Source organism: Pseudovirgaria hyperparasitica (assembly GCF_010093815.1).
Source record: "Pseudovirgaria hyperparasitica strain CBS 121739 unplaced genomic scaffold EJ05scaffold_4, whole genome shotgun sequence".
NCBI classification, from domain to species: Eukaryota; Fungi; Ascomycota; class Dothideomycetes; order Acrospermales; family Acrospermaceae; genus Pseudovirgaria; species Pseudovirgaria hyperparasitica.
In genome coordinates, this window is record NW_022985552.1 from 172,314 (window position 1) to 190,341 (window position 18,028).

An 18,028-nucleotide genomic window follows, 5' to 3' on the forward strand; every position below is an offset into this window, starting at 1 on the left:
TGATTCATGGATGAGTGAGTCGTAGATTGGAATTGGGCAACGTAAACAAATAATGTCTTGTACCAAGTCTAAGCCTTGTTAATAAGAAAAGGAAGAGTGGATGGCTTCTCGAAATTGTTGGTTTTAATTGCTGCAATCTTTTGTTGTAGATGGTATCTCCCAGTCGCAAGCACAAACACTTGATGCCCAAGCCGACTGACGCTGAGTCCTCATCCCAGCACATAATACAGTTTTCATATATTACAGGTCCTGTGTGCCTTGCTGGTGGCCCAACTTCTTCGCCCAAAAAACGCCACGCTATGCACTCAACTATAAAAGAAGACAAACACGCCTCTAATAGGTGTGTTGTGGCGCTCCGCCCATTTGCGCTCTCAAGGCCATGATCTGCTGTCTTGCATCTGGCGGGAACGCATTGATCTGTTCATCCGTCAATGTCAAGACCCGTTGAAGAAGTTCGGCCTGGTTGATCTGCTCGGCCGCTTGCGGTTGTTGGACCACTGGTGGGGGTTGTTGATATGGCTGGTGAGCCATCGGAGGTGTTGGAACGTGAGAGGGCTGGTTATACTGTGCGTAGTTTGGGAATGCTGGCATTGGTGCCTGAACAGGTTGCTGCGGCTGCGGCTGTGGTGGTGCGACCGGCTGGTTGGAGATGACGGATTGAAGAACGCTGGTTTCGACAAGTCCAAGAAGGAGTAGTGACTGGAAAATAGCATACGATAGCTGCGGTGACTGTACGAGGAGCTCGGTTGCGCGCTGTGGGTTCTGGTTCACAAGGTTCTTCATTTGCGAGATAACGTCGAGAAGCTGGGGAGCAGGTAGTGTGTTCAGAGTCTTGGAGATTTGATCAGGGCATGTGATATCCGGTGGAAGATCTGTACCGGCTGGAAGTGGTGGTAGGGAATTCTGAGGTGATGCTTGTACAGGGCCTTGTCCATTCATGCCAGCGTTGTCACCACCTGTTCCTCCTCCAGACCCATTCTCGTTGGACCAATCGACACGCAGCTTGCGGCCCTGTATCTCGTAGTCGTTCAGGTTGCGGACGGCAGAAGAAGCAGCGTCTTGCTCTGTGAATTCAGCAAAGCCGAAACCTTTGGGTCTGCCCGTTTCTCGATCGGTGACTATGCGAAAATCGACTACCTGTCCAACTCTCCCCAAGAGCTCCTGGATCTCTTCTTCTGGAACACCTGACTACTGTGTCAGTAAGATGGTCTGCGAATATACACCCGTATCTCTCACCGTAAGGGATGTTGCCAATAAAAACCACTCTTCCAGCTTTGTCCGATGCAGGAGGCATGTTGACAGCGCGCAAGACGAGGCAGGCCAAAGATGCAAACACACAAACGTCGAAATCTTAATCCCTTCCAAGTATGGAGTGTATGTGTTCGTGCAAGGTTCGTGGGTTGGAGGATTTGAGTGTCTGTAGTGAAGAACGGTGATGCGACGCGAACAAATAAAATGTACCAAGCCAATCTAGGTAGCATAATACTGGTAGTGAGTTTGATGCTGACAAAGAACGGGCCTGGGGTCCGTGCACTCTCATCCAATGCTAAGCTACTCTTCTTCTTCATCGAGATCAAAGTCAAAATATATCAGTCAGAAAGCAAGCATGTGAATCATCTATTCGATACATTGGCCAATCGATACATCCCAAAGCTCTACTACCACGGCCACGCTATCTGCATATCCAATCACCCTTCGAAACTCGTCATGTCCAGGGCAAAAGATGCTACTAGTAGCATAAGCATCGCAGATGCAATGTCTAGTAATTTCTACAAGACGTCCTACTACGGACATCGTTCTGTCGCAGCAAATATCACTCATAATAGTCGTCACTGGAATCCCGCGTGAACAGTCACAGATCATCGAACTTGCGTCTGCCACAAGAGCTTCTCATCGACCCTGTTCTCATGGTTTCAACTTTCGCACGTAGTCATCCGCGTCCACGGCAACTTGGAGACAGCATCTTGCTGTATTCATTGTGATCAAAGGCACAAAGATCTTCCAATTGCAACCAGGCAGTAGAACTTTCGCGCCGACAAGGCCGCTAAACAACCATCGCAACAAACTGCATGCTTCCTCTATACGTTGTCGAAAACGTCATAAACCCTCCACCATCGATTCATTTCCTAGCCTCACGCAAGATGAATCGAGCATAACAACCCCAACGACAGCTAATCGCTGATCTGCTCCCGGTCTGTGTGGTTTCTGATGACTGGTCAATGGCAAATGGATCGTTGGCAAATGCATGGACGGATGACGCCGCTAGCGCCAACTCACCAGGCATCACTCAAGGCGTCCCTCAGCTCTGCAGAGATACCGCATCCCCGCAACCAGGCCCCCAGCTCTGAACTCGGGCATCATGCACCAATTGCTGTAGTAGATATGAGGCACTGCCTACAATAATGGGGATGTTGTGTCGATGCGTCAGGCCGACACCGCATAGGCACCGCCACCACCTGCGCGCACATGCTAAGCCGTTTGGGGCCATCTATCGCTAGGCTGCAATGGAATACAGTCGACACCGATTGCTAGGAGTCATTTGTTAGGCTACTGTGACTGATACATAAATATGAGGGCTTTATCCGTTCTGTTCTACTTCTAAACACAAACATCTGATTCTACTTGATATTCTTCTCGTGTCAAGGATTCAACCATGCCTAGCTTCGACAACGAGATTGACGCACGGGAAGGACATGGGGGACGAGGTGCCTCTAATGGTACCAGCAATGGAGTCACCGACCATAGCAAGGAGACTGTAAAGAGCTTGAAGAACGGCACAGACGCTCCGACTCAAGCCATCAATGGAGATGCAAAAGAATCAGAGAAACCATCGACTCAAGACGGAGAGCAAGCCGTCAATGGCAATTCAGAAGACCCCGAGAAGCCATCCGCTCAAGAAGGAGAGAAGGCCGAGGAGAAACCCACCGAGCCTCCAGTCGAGCGAGGCTCAGTCAGCGAGGCCAAATCAATCTTTCGCGGACCCAAGGACGACGACGGCGAATACACCTGGTCCGAGAAGGCCGAGGCAGAAGACAAAGCCGCCGAAAACGAGACGACTGCAAAGTTCGCCGTCGTCGTACGCAAGAAGAAGAGTTGTGATTCCCGCAAATTCTACGAGGCACACTCGCTCATCATCCAGAGCGCTCTCTTGAGGGAAGCTCTGGGTGAGGTCTTCAAGGACTATCCGGGCATCACGCCCTCGCTGGAGAGATTTGTTGTCTATGCTCCTTTCCGCCCCTTCGTTCACCGATGGACTGCGTTTCAAGCATATATGGCCCGCACCGACTTGAGCGATGCGATGAGGGAGCATCTGCAGATTCTGCACAGCATCTTGATGGAAGAGGTCGGTGACACGCTGAATGTCTTCCGCGACTATGTCAGCCTGGGTGTCATCACCTACGAGCACTTGTGGACTATTTTTCCCCCTGGGGAGGTCGCCATACTGGTCCGCAATGGGAACCGCATCTCTGCCTTTGAGGTGAAAGAATCGAATTACATCCAGACACGCTGTGGACCGTCCATGGAAGTCTACCAGCGAATGGTGGACGTGGACGGTGAGTCTGACACGTTCGGCTGGACTGAATCTACTGCCATCATTCCGGGCTTCAACGGAACTCGTAAGATCAACGACCTGAAAGTGTATCCGATCAAGTTCCACGAGGACAAGGACAAGCTGGAGAAGACGCTGATTGAGCGGGGAAAGAAGTTTGAGTCTCTTCGTGGCTATCAGTTCAAGCAATATTCTGGCATGGCCGTGACGTGGAATCGCGACGAGGTCGAGTTGCACATGCAGACAGCTGGCAGGGTTGTCATCGACGTCAAGTCGTTTGACAAATGGAGCCCCTTTGCTGCCAGAGACATCCAGAGGATGGGCAACATTGACGAGCTGAAATTCACCGAAGCCTGCAAAGAAGGTCTACTCGACGAAATGGCGGAAGAAAAGAGAGCCTCGGCAACCGTTGCTACCAAGCTCACGCCATATCACCAGATGGTATGTTTCCCTCGAGTGCGCGGCTACAGCCTGAAAACCAAGTCATGGCTCGACTTCTACGTCGAGAATGTGTCCGACATTGAATGGAACGACAAGGCTTTCGAGAGCTTGGTGCTGCCCGAGGACCAGAAGGAGATGATCCTCGCCTGCACAGAAGCGCAAGTAGACAACAAAGGAGACGGCTTCGACGACGTCGTCAAGGGGAAAGGAGAAGGCCTCATCATGCTGGCCTCTGGGCCCCCTGGCGTTGGCAAAACCCTCACCGCCGAGGCCGTGGCCGAGCATCTACGCGCACCACTCCACATGTTGACGTCGGGCGATCTAGGATCCAGCGCTGGAGATCTAGAAGACCAGCTCCAGTCAGTACTGGACATGGTAGGCCGATGGAACGCCATCCTGCTCATCGACGAATGCGACGTCTTCCTCGAGGCGCGCTCCGTCCACGACCTCGAGCGCAACAGAGTCGTCTCCATCTTCCTCCGCACGCTCGAGTATTATCAAGGTATCCTCTTCATGACCACGAACCGCGTCAAGGAGATCGACCAGGCCTTCCAGTCGCGAATCCACGTCTCGATCGAGTACCCCGCCCTGACCAAGGACTCGCGGCGGCAGATCTGGTCAAACTTCCTCAGGAAGTCCGAGTCGTTGGCGGGCTTCTCGGACCACGATCTTGATGAGCTGGCTACGGCAGACTTGAACGGTCGCCAGATCAAGAATGTGCTCAAGACGTCGCAGCTGCTTGCGTCGCGGCGGAAGGAGAAGCTCAGTCGCAAGTTTGTGGACACGGTGCTGAAGGTCGAGAGTCTGCGTCCAGAGGCATCGCACATATACATGTAAGCGACCGTGGATATTCGAATGTTTTTCTGGCGTTTTCATGGGTGAGCATTTAGACAGCAACATTCCAGGCGCTCTTCATGCATGGGTATACATGTTAGACGTCCGTTCAGATACGAAGTCAACGGAGATTCTTATTTTCCGTGACGAAATAGAACATACGCTTGAACAGACATTTTGACCAGAACCTTATATCGTCAATGCCTCACGTAATTGAAATTCTCGCTATAACAGTATGAGAGCGCACTATTCCAATGCTCAACCCCAGAGAGCAGATGACCCATGCTGAATACCAGTCAAACCAGATATAAAAAGCCCATCCAGTCGACAAGCCAGCCTCCATCCATCTCAATGCAAAACCTCTCCTCCAACACCCACGCATCCCTCCCCACCCCCATCTAAACCCCATCCCAACGCGCATACAGATCCCCCGGCAACATCCTCTCACCCTCACCCCCATCCCAAACAACCAGCCTATCCCCCCCCTCATCAAACCGCACAACCCCACTCCCAACCCGCCTCACCACCGCCCCAATCCTCCGAATCAACACCCCCAACCCCCTCAAAACCCCCTCATTCCCCTTCTCCCACGCCGCCAGCTCGCCAGCCACGTCCTCGACGCAGGAGACGCCAAACGTGCCTCGCTCGTGGTACGCGCGCACGAGCTTCGGCGTCTGCGAGAGCCAGAGCTGGGGCGCGATCTCGGCGAGGGGGATGGGCTTGTGCTGGACGCGGGTCTTGATTTCGAGGATGGAGGATGCGGCGATGGTGCGGCCTGTGGGGTGGATGGTGAGTTTGAAGGCCGGGAAGGTGAGGGGTGTGGGGGGTTGTGAGGGGCTTATGGTGAGGGTTTGGAGGAGGGCGTCGAGAGAGGCTTCGTCGTCGTGGGCGGGAGGTGTGAAAGTGCATGTGGACGTGGATTTGGATGGCGAGGGGACATGAGGATTCTGGTCCTGCTTGTCCAGCACATATCCGTCCGTCTCAAAGCGGACGAGCAGCTTCAGGCCGTGAAAGGTGTAGGAGACGATGCGGTGATGTCCGGTGCCGTGCTCGACCTGGTTCTCCGTGCAGGCCTCCTCGAAGCTATGCCCGTAGCCCATGAATTCATTCTTGCCGATATACGTCGTCGCCGCCGTGTCTTCGCGGCAGAACACAATCGTGTCCTTGACGCACTCGACCCTGATGGTGAAGGACTCGCGCCGGCGCGCAGGGGTGTTGGGATCGACGAATGAGAGGAGTTTGCGCAGATTGTTGCGGTCGCTGACGAGGTCGACGGTGGTGATGTCGAAGGACGGTTGGGTTAGGTATAGGGCGCGGAAGAGCGGCTCGAGCGGACTGTCCGGGTGGCGGGCCGCATTCTGGGAGATGTAGATGAGACCAGAGTCTTTCTTGACTGCGCTGGCGCGACGGAGACCGGTCCAGAGGTTTGGACAGCCGGGCACGGCGATTGTGGGGTTCTTGGTCTCGATCCAGTTGTAGGACGAGAGGTGCTGTAGATCTGTGATTGTGGCTGGGAAATCATGACTGGTGTCTTCCAGATCGGGACGAGTTATTTCTGCAAGGATTGAAGGCGCCATCTGAGATGGGAGATTGTAGTCTTGTAGATGAAGAAGAGATGGAAGGTGAGGATGAATGGTAAACGATGATGATGAACGATGGAAGATGAATGATGAATTATGTAGGATGAAAGACGAAAGACGAAAGATTATATATGAAATACACGCTCTGGCAATCTAAAAGTGAACAGGGATAACGAAACTAGCTCCGTGTAACAGAGCACATCCAAACATATTCAGTCGTCAGAGGTAGTAGTGTATGACGCAAGTTTCACGTCTTTGCACAAATTAAACTCATATCTACATCTCCATCCAGACTTATTCTTAAAAACCCCGCCAAATTACCCCTAACCCCTAAATCCAGTCTTATAACGAGCATACCAGTCCATCGTTACGACCAATCAGTCCTACGTACTACCTGTCAGAAACAACAGCACCAGAACGATATATATAGTCAAAAAACGATAACAGTCATCGGCAGAAATCTGTAAAAAGCACAACAATATACCACAGATTCACGCCTACCATCCAGGACAAGCATCGTAAACACCAAGACAACAGCCCGACCCTGTTGCTCGAAACCAGACACAAACGCCACCCCGTCTCCTGGCTATCCATGTATCAACCTCCCCAAGCAGACCAAACCACCCATAACGCCCCTAGATCTCCGATAAAATGCATTCCTCACCGACCCAAACCACAAACCCCCGCAAACACGGCCCATCAGTTCACATTGCACGAATCACAAGAAGCATGCAACATCCTCTCCTGGAGAACCCACGTTCAGCGTGTTGAATTCAACTAATACACCTCAGACACCCGCTGTCTATAATACCCCTCAATCCTCCGCACTCTCCCGGCTTCCTCCCGCACCAGCACCCGCATATTCTCCAGCTTCGCAACTGCCTCCTCGCCCCTCTCCCCTGCAAATTCAAACCCGGCAAGCATCATGTCCAGCCGGCTCAGCACGGCCTACTGGCGCCGTCTAGACGCAGCGACGACTTCCAGCCCGCGGCGAGCGTGCAATTGGACGGCATTGAGCCGTGCTTCGGCGGAGGTGAGCGGAGTTGGAAGGTGGCGTTGGGTGTGGTGGAGAGTGGTGCGGGAGAAGGTGGTGTGTGTGTGAGAGGGGTGGAGGTGGGTGAGGCAGTGGAGGAGGTTGGCGTCGAGGGTGTCGAGGGCGAGGAGGACGTCGAGGGGGGATTGGGGGAGGGAGTAGGAGAGGGTTGAAGCGGCGGCTACGAGGGCAGCGATGAGGGTGGAGAGGTGGGATGGTGGGAAGAGGAATACTGAGATTGATGGTGGTGGAATCTCGGATGGCAGAGCGGTGGTTGGTGGTTGCGGTCGGTTGTTGTTGTTGTTGTTGTTGTTGGGGTCGCTTTCTGGCAGCGCTGCTGGCGATGGCTCAGGGGCTGGTGGCGTCGAGTGTGTTTGGCCCATGATGGAGAGGTGTGTAGTAATGGGGTTGGCTGGAGAAGCAGAGCGATTGGATGTGGTTTCGGCAGAGGATAGTCTGCCGCCGAGCTGAAAGGGCGGTGATCTTGAGGCGACTCGCACGATATCTCCTCCAGAAGGCGGTGTGGTCTTAGAAACGGGTTGTTCAGACTGTGCGAGGACGTTAGCAGCGAGCAAAGAAAAGCTAGGAAATGTACACTACGCTATTGAACCATTGTGAGGTTGGCGATGGGCGATTCGAGGATAAGGTTTGTGAGAAGGCCGGAAGTTACAGAAGTTTCACCGCTTGAGATGATTTACCAGGGCGGACGGGCCTTGGGGCTCTGTTCACTTTGTTCAGCTAGCCGTGCGTCATTGTCGCGTGTTCGTAGTGACATTACATGGTGAACGCGTTGCGCGAGGTGAATAACATTGAAGGAGAAACTGCTACAATACATGAGAATCTCGTGTTACAGGTCAGCTGAAACTATCAAGCTTGTTGCAAAAAGGGGCTTCTATCATCAAACATATCCCAACGCGCGCAGCAATACAAAAAACACCAACTTTCTCCAAAAGCCAGCCTTATCCACATCCCCTTAGCTATCCACATACATGACCCAAACCATCCCCTCTCTCATTCAAACTCATTCGTGCCCAGCACTCCCTTCCAACTCAAGACCCTCCATACAGCACCCCCGCCATCCTCCGACGCAACGAACTTCAAAGTGTTGTCATTCCATCCACATCTTAAAGTACTACATCAGATTTATGGTCCTTGACTTTGTACGACGTCGAGTATGAACGGATGGGATAGTATATTGATAGTGTTATGGTTGTGTTATACCGGTATAGTGGGCTTGATATCAGGTCCTTCTACCATTGTACTATTATAACACCACACACTAAGGGGGTAGGGATTGATATACTACTATGATGGCAACGACGACGACGATGACTACGGACAAAAGAGTCCCTGACGTGCGAGCGGGTTTTATGTATGTTTATATGTACATTTATATCTACCGAGGGGTGAGGGGCGAGGGGTGAGAGGAGGGCGATGATCTTTATTAGACACATTGCCTTGCGTGGATGCATGTTTGTTTATTTATCCATTAATTATGCCTATGATATTGGAAGCATAGAGGGCATTGAGGGCCATAAGCATTCATGAGCAGTCAGCAAGTTACAGCCTACAGGTAAGATACACACATACATACACACAAACCTCTTGATACCAAGGATAAAAATTCATGTATTATTTATAGGTGTATATAACCACATGACATCTTCTACATCATTCATTACTCATTCGCTCGCTGCGGGTACCAAGGAGCCCCTTCCCCCGCGGCGAGCGACAAACAGCCAAACTTCCGAGAACAGGATTCACAGCAAGACCAGATACATCATCCCCTACTCCGCCCGCCCATAAGCCCCCAGATACCGCCTCTCCATATCAACATCACTGTACGGCCGCCCCGCATCCTCGACACTTGCATCGCCCGGCCGCAACACCGCGGGCGTCGTCGTCGTAAACGCCCCCGTTCCCATACCCGTCCCGATCGGACTCACACTGCGACTTGCCGACCGCTCGTAAACCTCCGGGATAGTCTTGGCCTCCATCCCGTGCTCCACGACATCCGTCTCGCCACCACTCGGATTGTTGTGAGGAGGCTGGAGGTACGTGCCGAGGCCGGAGGGAAGACTGTCTGGTGGCATTCCATGGAAGTGCGGCGTCGAGGACTTGGGCGGCGCGTCAGTCGGCGTGACGACGACGGTCTGGTGCTGTGCGTTACCGTTTTGATCAGAATTCCTAACAATCAGTTTAGTTTAACTTTAGGCCTCTAGTTAAACTAGACTAAAGTACTTTAATCCTAGCTATTATAGAATCAGATTAAACTATTAATTCTAGTAGTAGAATTAAAGTTAAACTAGACTAGACTAAAGTATATTAATAAGACTAGCTAAAAGTCTTAAAGATAGATAAAATTCAGTATTCTAAGGCTATATATCTATATTATCTATATAGTAATTCTTAATATCAGGCATGTGATTTGCACGTGACCCTATGTGTGTACAGTAGTCTTTTATAGTTAACTCCCGTTATAATAATTCAAAGACGGCCACGAAAATCCTATCGTTATAGCGAGATTATCGTAATATCGGTTTTATATAAGCTAGTTACCTAGGCGTTCATTAGACCCACGTGAGTTCTTATTACTAATTATAAAGGGCTTTCCTCTAGACCCCACTAATACCTATTCTATATCTATTTGTAGATCCATGGTTGGTGCGTGGAGCCCGCCACCTTACACTATCTATATATAAATTTAGTTTAGCTTAACTATTAGTAACTTAATCCTACTCTAGAATTAAATTAGACTAAAGATCTAACCCTTAGTAAGAGGCGTTAGTTAAACTAGACTAAGTTAATTCTAGAGAGGTAGAATTGAAGTTGGACTAATTATTAGGAACTCTGTAGCTCACTAATCGCCATTGCCTCCAATGGAGATAATATATAGCACAAGGCCTTGGATGACGACGATGTTATTGCTGTTCATGAATCATGCTCTCGACAGCGCAATCTTTGCGGCTGAGACGTAACAAGAGAGTATCTCGGCATGTCGTTCCACAAGTACTGCTTGACATTCAGAATTTGTCAGTAAAAGAATTGCGTGAAATTCTAGCTAATAGTATTCGGCTAATGACCTTTTAAAAAGCACCGTGCCCGGGTTTACGCGAACTACAGTAGAAGAACGGTTCTATGGGAGTTTCAGAGTATGTCACAGCAAGGTCACTGAAGTAGGCTATAAGTAACGTCATTTGGCATTTATTTTATCTTAATTCAAAGCCACCTTCTTCCAAACTTACAGCCGCAAACGATATACCGCTAAGCCATCTATACCACCAATGCATCTTCTAAACATCCTCGTCATTACTATCATTGGTATCACTACCAATATAGTCGTCGCCGAGACCAAATGCAGACCGCCGAACTGGTTGGAACGGACGGCTAACAAAGGCTTGGATAACGTCTATAAACATACTGATGCTTCTTTTATTCATGGCGTCATTGACTCTCTCCAAGCGGTACCTCTGGACGAATATCAGGCTTGTCCAGATCAGATGATAGAGCACTTTAGGCCTGGCGAGGAGAAAAGATACACAATCCCAGATGATATTCTACCACCCGAGCTGAAGGGGGGTTTCGTCGTATGCCGGGAAAACGGTACTCCCCTTAATTATCAAGATATACAAGCTATCGAAGAGCTACAAATGGAGGCCTGCGAAGGAAAGGATAATAAATGGGGGAAACACGTCGGAGGCCAGCGTAAAGATTACCCTCATGGCGACGGCGTGGCATTTCAATGTGACTATACTCCTCGGTTCCACAGCCATACGGTACAAACATGCGACCCGAAATCGCTCGCAGAAATGTTACTGCTTGTCAACCGATATTGTATGGATTATCCCGGTTGGTTTTCTATGGAGGCGTGGGACGTCACATATGGTCGGCAACACAAAGAGGCTCTAAAGCGCTGCTAGGAGGTATTCTCGCAGCTAGCCGAACAGAGAGATCGGAATAGCGCCTAAAAGGTGATAGGTCGGAATTTGAATAAGATGGGAGTACCGCGGACTGTATATGTCACACGGCGACACTTTTTCGAAAGTCAGAAGTCAAAAGTCAGAAGTCAGAAGTCAAGAGTCTCTTTCGCCGTTACCCGCACAGATCCCACTTGGTACACGTGATCTTAACTGATTTGAACTGATTTTAACCTTGCAGGCTTAAAAACAGCACTTAATCAACGTGTTTCTAATTGATCTCAATTGATTTTTATTCAAAGAAGTGTATGGATGTATTTGAAGCATTGAATTGTATGTATTGTAGAGCCTTAGCTTTTGAGATGTGGGCCCGTGATATAGAAAATCTAGCCCTATGACACATGTAGTCTACGGTAATAGAGTTATCGATAGAAGATAGTAGTAACTTATATGACTAGTAAAGCTATAGTAGATGCTAATAGACACTGGCGATAAACCGGGCTAAATGGACCATACAATATCTGATTGGTTGATGACGGGTTTATGTAATTATCAAGGTGCATCGCGATCGAGATCGCGGCCTCTTATACACAATGTAGCCGAGAACATGAGAAACCACCACTAAAGCGACTCCAACCATGATTCCAAGCCACCACATCGATAATGAGGTATTGTAAGATAGAATGATAGATCAATAGCACTTTTACTAATCTTGAAGCTATTAATTGTCTTTTTAATATAATCTGGTTAGGAGTACCGGAGTTATATAATATATCACGTGGTATATTATATAATTTTAAATTATATAACTTACTTCTAATAGATCTCGTTAAATCATCTATTTTTAAGAGAATATCTACCTATCTATATATAACTTTAGTTTAACTTAACTATTAGTAACTTAATCCTACCCTAGAATTAAATTAGACTAAAGATCTAACCCTTAGTAAGAGGCGTTAGTTAAACTAGACTAAGTTAATTCTAGAGAGGCAGAATTGAAGTTGGACTGATTGTTAGGGACTCTGGTTTTGATGTGAGGGAGCGGATGGGTTAGAGAACGATCGGGCTTCGGTCGGGGGGGTTTGCTGGATTGTGATGGTGGAGGCATATATGGTTGCGTTTTCGGTGTGGATGGTGTGTTGGTCCGTTGCTGGGGAGTCGAGCTTGGGGGAGCGAGTTGCGAACCATCTCGTCTTGACTGCTGGCGCACTACCGAGTTTTGTTGCTGAATTCGCTGGCGAGCACGTGTTGGACGACGCTTCGAGGTCTCGAAAGTTTGGCGGAGAAGGAGACAAAACGGCGCAGCCCGTCAGCCCGTTCTTGGCAATCCGTTCTCGGAACTCGTTGAGGATGACGAATTCGAGCTGCAGTTTGAAGGCGTAAACAAACGAATGCATGACGGCCTTGAGTTGGAAGTAATCCAGATAGTCCAGCGTGATGACGAGAACATCGGCCAGGATCACAATGACCTGAATGAGGATAAGCACGGCCATGGTCTTCTTCATCTTCGGATTCAGCGAATCTTGCAGGAGTTTCATCGTAGCGTAGACATAAATCGCAGAGATGACTATCTCCTGGGTGGAAAAGCCCATGACCTGGACACGTTCCATGGGCTTCATGTACGGGAGAAACTGGGTGTGCGTCGGCTTGTTCGATACCAGGAACTGAAAGACGATAGTTGGGATGTGGAACAAGCACGCGTCGATAATGATCATTGCCAGGACAATCTTCAGCGTCCTATGCCCCACACTGACAAGATGCAGCCGGGACCAGAGAACGACGCTGAAGCCAGAGACCATGCCCACCCAACCGATTTCCGCCAGAACCGTAGCGAGAATCCAGTTCGCCTTTGGTACGCAATACTTCAGTATGAAGCCGATCGCGTGCAGCGTCACGCCCCATGTCGTAAACAAGACGGAGTAGAAATACACGCCCTGATAGCGCTTAAATGTGTAAAACACCCAAACCGTCAGTTCGACAGTGGTCCATATGGGGAGCGCAGTGAAGACTGCCAGCAGAGCCCTACAGATGTAATAAGTACAGTTCAGCAATAATTGGGGCCTTCAAGACTACTCACCACACTGTCAGGTTCCATGGCAGCGGTCCGGTACGTTTGAACGACCAGTCAAACTCGTCCAAAGGGACCCACGGCACGGTGATATTGCGTACTCCAGACATCGACACTGACCACAATGTGGGGAACAGTCGGGCGAGATGGTAGATAATCGCGCAATATGACTACGACAGCACAGCGACCTGCACCTCTACACTTTTGAAGAATTCTTTTGGGCAGTCTCCAAGACCGTGCACATTGCGCAACGGCAACTGCTTGTAGATATATCTTTTCCCTGACGGGACTTATGTGTCGTACTGGGGTCACAAATGAGGCTAGAATGTGCCCTGAACGCAGCAAGCATTGTCCACACGGTGCTCACTGGCGACCAAATGTGGTGATAGCTTAATCAGAGAGCCAGAAGCACGTCAGTGAGAGAGATGTGATGGTGGTTCGATCAGGGTCTGTGCAGGCCAGCAGGAGTCCATCAACCAAACAGACGTCAAGAATTATGGCGACTTAACAGACTGTGTCCAACCAAAGGCCCGATCACCAGACATGGTCGCGTCGAGTTTCGTCAAGAGATTAATCAATACGAGACAACGCATGGAGATGTCTCTTTTGCTGACTACAAGCGAGCGGACTTGGCCATATATAGCATGGTATGCAGGAAGCAAGTCAGCTCGGCCCGATGGCTGAGTGCATGCAGGGGTCCCGAATGGCTGCACAGACGGGGGCCAGACATGGATGCTAAGCATTACAGATCAGACCACCAGTCTTGGAATATTCGACGTGATTACTCGGTTGGGTGTGATAGTAGGCGCATGCAATAGTATGGTTGACAAGGCAGTGATTTGAAGCATGTAAGTCGGTTCCCTGGCTTTGTTCCAGTCAGCAGTCGAGGCGATGAGGCAGTCTTTATTTATAGAACCACGTGCCGTTCCTGTACATCAGCACCACTAGAGATCTGCTGACGTGAGAGACTGCGTCGATCGCAAGCCCTACGAAATGTAATCTCGGCAGTTCTGTATCGTTGTCTGTCGTTTGCAAGAGTGGAGGCTTTGGCCATGATCGTCTTGGGTGATGTGACATACTACCCCTGCCCCCGCTAAGAACACTGGCACGCATCATGAAGCCATTGATTAGCCTCGACTGATGAGTCCTAGAAGGGTTCCCCGCTTGCTCGACTTTGGCTCAGGAATCCTGTACTCAACCAGTATACGCCTCAGTTTGGCAGACTTTCTTGCATATCCCCACAATTCAATTGTGTTCTGCACCTCGAATGGGCGGGCATCCAAGAGCAACTCCGCAACCTCAGCATGCCCATCCTTGACAGAGTGTTTCAAGATGTAGCTGTAGACCGGCTCCGTGAGGTACATCCGCAGCGGGTATCTGTGTCTGACAAGAACTGCTAGTTTGTCTGCCATGGACAGGATGCTGCATATGACAAATGGGTTGTTGTATGACACACCTGGAGCCATATCTGCGTACCCTAGGTCTAGGTCTCTCCGCATTCTCATCAGCTCGTCACTGTCAGGATTGATCCGTAAATATGACGTAATGGCTCCAAAGGTGAGCTCTTGGGAGAGCTCGTAGCAGTAGCGATTTATCAGGAACTCTAGCGTTTCTGGTTGTACTTCAATAAGAGCCACGCCCGCCATTGTCGCGCCCCCTTTCAGCGGAACGTTAATGTTGATGGCCTTTCTTTTCTTGCTCCGAATGTGGCTGTTTGTCTTGCCCGTGAGCTCCTCGAGCACTCCCCAGCATCCCTTGGTTCCAGCTAGTACCAGTAGATTATGGAAGTCATTCTGGCAGTCGGCGCCTTGATCGAGAAGCATAGCTACGGCTTCTTCGTCATTATTGCTAACAGCCCAGTAGAGAGGACTGGTCTGTGACAAGATCTGCCCGCTTTTACCGAATACCGGAGGCTTAGCCACGCTGTTGACATCAGCACCGGCATCCACAAGGATTTTGATCAGTCTAGCAAGATCTGGTAATTTGACTCTATACTTCTTCCATGCAGCGAAGTTTCTGATCAGGTGGTGGAGCGCTGTAGCTTCGTCAGGACCACTCCGAGCATTTGGGTCAAGGCCAATTTTGAGGAAAAATGCAATGACATCCGGAAGTTTGCTCCGCGGATGTTTTTCAAACTGAGCAGGCAGATTGGAACTCATGTCGGTTGAGCTTGCGAATCGACGAAGCTCGACACGACAGGTATCTCCAAGCTTCTGGGGATGATCCCAGTCTTCTACACGGACGTTTGGCAGGGGTGTCGTGTGCGGGCGACGAGCTCCATCACGGGATGTCGTTTGGCTAAATCTTTTGTTGATCCCGTCCTCTCGAGGCGTGGGGCCGCTAGGTCCAGCCTTGATTCGTGAAAGGGATTGGCTGGGTCTTACAATGGATCGGCCGACTTTGTATGTATCGACTGTCAGGGGCAAAGCAATATCCGAACTGCCAGGATAGTGCTTCGGAGGTGAAGAGTCCGTATCAGACGGTGGGGTTGTGCTCTTCATCCGGGGTATGGGTGGGGAGACGGGCTTCAGTTTGTCCAAGTCGAATGAGTCTGAGAATGATTGAAACTGATTCCATTCTGCTCGGCGATTCGCATTCAAGAGTCGAGGCTTTTGGTCTGCCACAGTGTCTTTGGGGTCTTGTGTCGGTGCCCATGAATCCGCTATAGGGGTGGGTTTAGTGTTAAAATTGACTTCCAGGTGAGGCTTTGACTTTTTGTTGTCGTCCTGCAGATTAACTTCAGTGATCACGCTTTGAGTGGCCACGGGTTCAGGCGGCTGTACAACCACTGACGGTAACGTAACGACTTCTTGTACGTGCTCGTTGTCCTCTGGCTTCTTCCCTTCTGTATTTGCACTGATGGGAGTATTGTTAGTTATGCCTGGGAGGATGACAGGATGTGTTGCGTCTGGATTTTCGCACGAGCCTTCCGTTTGTGTGTTTTCGTATGTGACATCCCACGACCGTGGGTCATCATCAGCGCCACTGGAGGAATCGTCTTCCAGCAAGCAGTGCTCACAGCAATAGTGAAGGGCCGCTTGTGGGCTGCATATTGTTTTGTACAGGTCAACCGACGTCATACGTGCATCTTCGTGCAGAGCAACAGTCCTATCGATCCAGTCTATGATTGGCGCCTGGTCCAGCGACGTCTTCAAGTCCCGGATCCATTCCTTGGCAGAAGCGATATTGTTTGAAAACCAGAACGTTTCAGTTTTGCGCTTGAACGTATCGCGCATATCTCTGATTGTTCGCCCGCAGAGTGCCGTCAAAATCTCGACGAATACGCAGCCCAAGGAGAAGACGTCAGACTTGGAGTTCCTCTTCTCGTAGTTCTGAACTTCAGGCGCACAATATGGAATGCTTTTACCAAAGTTCCCTGTCGTAGTACTGCGGGTACGGTCTTGCCAATCAAGAGAGATGCCGAAATCTGTAAAGTATACTTGGCCTTTCTTGATCAGAATATTCGACGGTTTTATGTCGCGGTGTCGAATTCGCTCTTCATGGAGATATGCCAAGGCAGAAGCCAAGCAGCCAAAAGCCTTGTTCAACACCAGCTTGTACTCGTCCTCGTTCATGGCTAGTGTGAAATACTGCTCAAGATCACATTCGGCTACAGGAAGCATGAGAAAGCCGAAAAACTTGGGATCGGTGTAGCTGGCGACCTGTTGCGAGCATCAGCCATCGCCATCAGGCACGAGGTGACAAGGAGAACTCACAAGCTCCACACAGTGTTGGTGATTGATACGCTTGAGGACCTGGAGCTCCGTCGCGAAGGATTTGAGGTCACTTGTCCGCGTGCCTCCCCTTCGAAAAGACTTTCGAGCATATTCGCGGCCGGATAATTGGCTTTGTACTTTATCGACAACGCCATAGCCACCTTTCGCGATCATGCCCTTTTCAAGAAGAGGGAGCTCTTCACCTTTGACAAAGTGCACATGCTTCTTCTCATCGTTTTCCAGATCAAGGCCTTTTGTGATGACCCTACCCTGTACCTCGAGGAAAAGGTCCTGGTGCGACTGAGACAACGACCTGGGTAGCGACTGCTTATTGAAGGGGAACCAGAGGTCGGTACAGCCTATGCTGGTGAACTTGGGTAACAATGAGACCTGGTCGATGATTCGAAGCACGATGTAGATTCGTGGTACGGTACTGTATGGAGGGCCAAGCTCCTCGAGCAGTATACGGCATATCTCCTTGCAGTCTGCGTCCGTGTACTGCTGTACTCCGAGCCCGGTAGGGAAAAAGTCATCCAGGCCTAGGCCAAGTTTCCGCTGCTCTCCTGGCTTGACTGTAGCATGCGCGGCCATTTCGTCGTGCTGAGAGTGTTACACCACCGTCTCCGAGTGGGGATCACATTATCCAAACGCGACAGCCTGTGCGGGCTATGGAAAAGCAGATTGGTGAGATGTGAGAGAGCACGAGAACAGTCCGGCGAACTGCGAGATATTCTCTGCATCGCAGTGAGGCTGCATGCCTGGTGGGGGTTTGTCGGCAGCCCTTGTGATGGCTATGAGGCCTCCGTGAGTCGAGGCGCAAGCCATGTCGGAGTGGTGCAACCAATAGAGGTCGACCTCGAGTGCTGCGACAACACGAGGCTCGTATTGG

At 50.3% G+C, this 18,028-nt stretch overlaps 7 protein-coding genes across 7 annotated transcripts; 2 read left to right on the plus strand and 5 right to left on the minus strand.

The window, feature by feature from the left end:
* Positions 1-77: 77 nt before the first annotated feature.
* Positions 78-1,538, minus strand: EJ05DRAFT_508687 (RNA-binding domain-containing protein). The gene is made up of 2 exons (XM_033748025.1): positions 1,237-1,538; positions 78-1,184 (listed from the first exon to the last, which is right to left on the minus strand). Exons 1-2 carry the CDS (start codon positions 1,292-1,294, stop codon positions 334-336), a joined length of 909 nt encoding a protein of 302 aa, XP_033602564.1. The 5' UTR covers positions 1,295-1,538; the 3' UTR covers positions 78-333.
* A 713-nt stretch (positions 1,539-2,251) lies between these two features.
* Positions 2,252-5,026, plus strand: EJ05DRAFT_273035 (ATPase). Its single transcript, XM_033740375.1, has one exon. The coding sequence runs from the start codon at positions 2,654-2,656 to the stop codon at positions 4,826-4,828; it is 2,175 nt and encodes a 724-aa protein (XP_033602565.1). The 5' UTR covers positions 2,252-2,653; the 3' UTR covers positions 4,829-5,026.
* On the minus strand, positions 5,024-6,595 carry EJ05DRAFT_273003 (geranylgeranyl pyrophosphate synthetase). The gene has a single exon (XM_033740374.1). The coding sequence runs from the start codon at positions 6,400-6,402 to the stop codon at positions 5,224-5,226; it is 1,179 nt and encodes a 392-aa protein (XP_033602566.1). The 5' UTR covers positions 6,403-6,595; the 3' UTR covers positions 5,024-5,223.
* A 562-nt stretch (positions 6,596-7,157) lies between these two features.
* Positions 7,158-8,311, minus strand: EJ05DRAFT_525214 (uncharacterized protein). The gene is made up of 2 exons (XM_033748838.1): positions 8,137-8,311; positions 7,158-8,020 (listed from the first exon to the last, which is right to left on the minus strand). Exons 1-2 carry the CDS (start codon positions 8,271-8,273, stop codon positions 7,354-7,356), a joined length of 804 nt encoding a protein of 267 aa, XP_033602567.1. The 5' UTR covers positions 8,274-8,311; the 3' UTR covers positions 7,158-7,353.
* A 2,359-nt stretch (positions 8,312-10,670) lies between these two features.
* EJ05DRAFT_474025 (uncharacterized protein) lies at positions 10,671-11,608 on the plus strand. The gene has a single exon (XM_033743513.1). It carries the CDS (start codon positions 10,723-10,725, stop codon positions 11,356-11,358), a length of 636 nt encoding a protein of 211 aa, XP_033602568.1. The 5' UTR covers positions 10,671-10,722; the 3' UTR covers positions 11,359-11,608.
* A 760-nt stretch (positions 11,609-12,368) lies between these two features.
* EJ05DRAFT_483901 (uncharacterized protein) lies at positions 12,369-13,533 on the minus strand (the record flags this gene model as incomplete). The annotated part of the gene is made up of 2 exons (XM_033745294.1): positions 12,369-13,377; positions 13,433-13,533. 2 exons carry the CDS (start codon positions 13,531-13,533, stop codon positions 12,369-12,371), a joined length of 1,110 nt encoding a protein of 369 aa, XP_033602569.1.
* Positions 13,534-14,550: 1,017 nt separating this feature from the next.
* Positions 14,551-17,730, minus strand: EJ05DRAFT_483902 (uncharacterized protein; the record flags this gene model as incomplete). Its single annotated transcript, XM_033745295.1, has 2 exons — positions 14,551-17,085; positions 17,140-17,730. The coding sequence occupies 2 exons, from the start codon at positions 17,728-17,730 to the stop codon at positions 14,551-14,553; spliced, it is 3,126 nt and encodes a 1,041-aa protein (XP_033602570.1).
* Between the last annotated feature and the right edge of the window lie 298 nt (positions 17,731-18,028).

What these genes read in the sequence shown, in the direction of transcription:
- EJ05DRAFT_508687 (XM_033748025.1), bottom strand. Translation starts at nt 1,294, where the DNA reads ATGCCTCCTGCATCGGACAAAGCTGGAAGAGTGGTTTTTATTGGCAAC. An exon ending in TATTGGCAACATCCCTTACG is followed by an intron (nt 1,185 to 1,236) that starts GTGAGAGATACG and finishes CACAGTAGTCAG; the next exon opens with GTGTTCCAGAAGAAGAGATC.
- EJ05DRAFT_273003 (XM_033740374.1), bottom strand. Translation starts at nt 6,402, where the DNA reads ATGGCGCCTTCAATCCTTGCAGAAATAACTCGTCCCGATCTGGAAGAC.
- EJ05DRAFT_525214 (XM_033748838.1), bottom strand. Translation starts at nt 8,273, where the DNA reads ATGTATTGTAGCAGTTTCTCCTTCAATGTTATTCACCTCGCGCAACGC. An exon ending in CCCAAGGCCCGTCCGCCCTG is followed by an intron (nt 8,021 to 8,136) that starts GTAAATCATCTC and finishes TACATTTCCTAG; the next exon opens with CTTTTCTTTGCTCGCTGCTA.
- EJ05DRAFT_273035 (XM_033740375.1), top strand. Translation starts at nt 2,654, where the DNA reads ATGCCTAGCTTCGACAACGAGATTGACGCACGGGAAGGACATGGGGGA.
- EJ05DRAFT_474025 (XM_033743513.1), top strand. Translation starts at nt 10,723, where the DNA reads ATGCATCTTCTAAACATCCTCGTCATTACTATCATTGGTATCACTACC.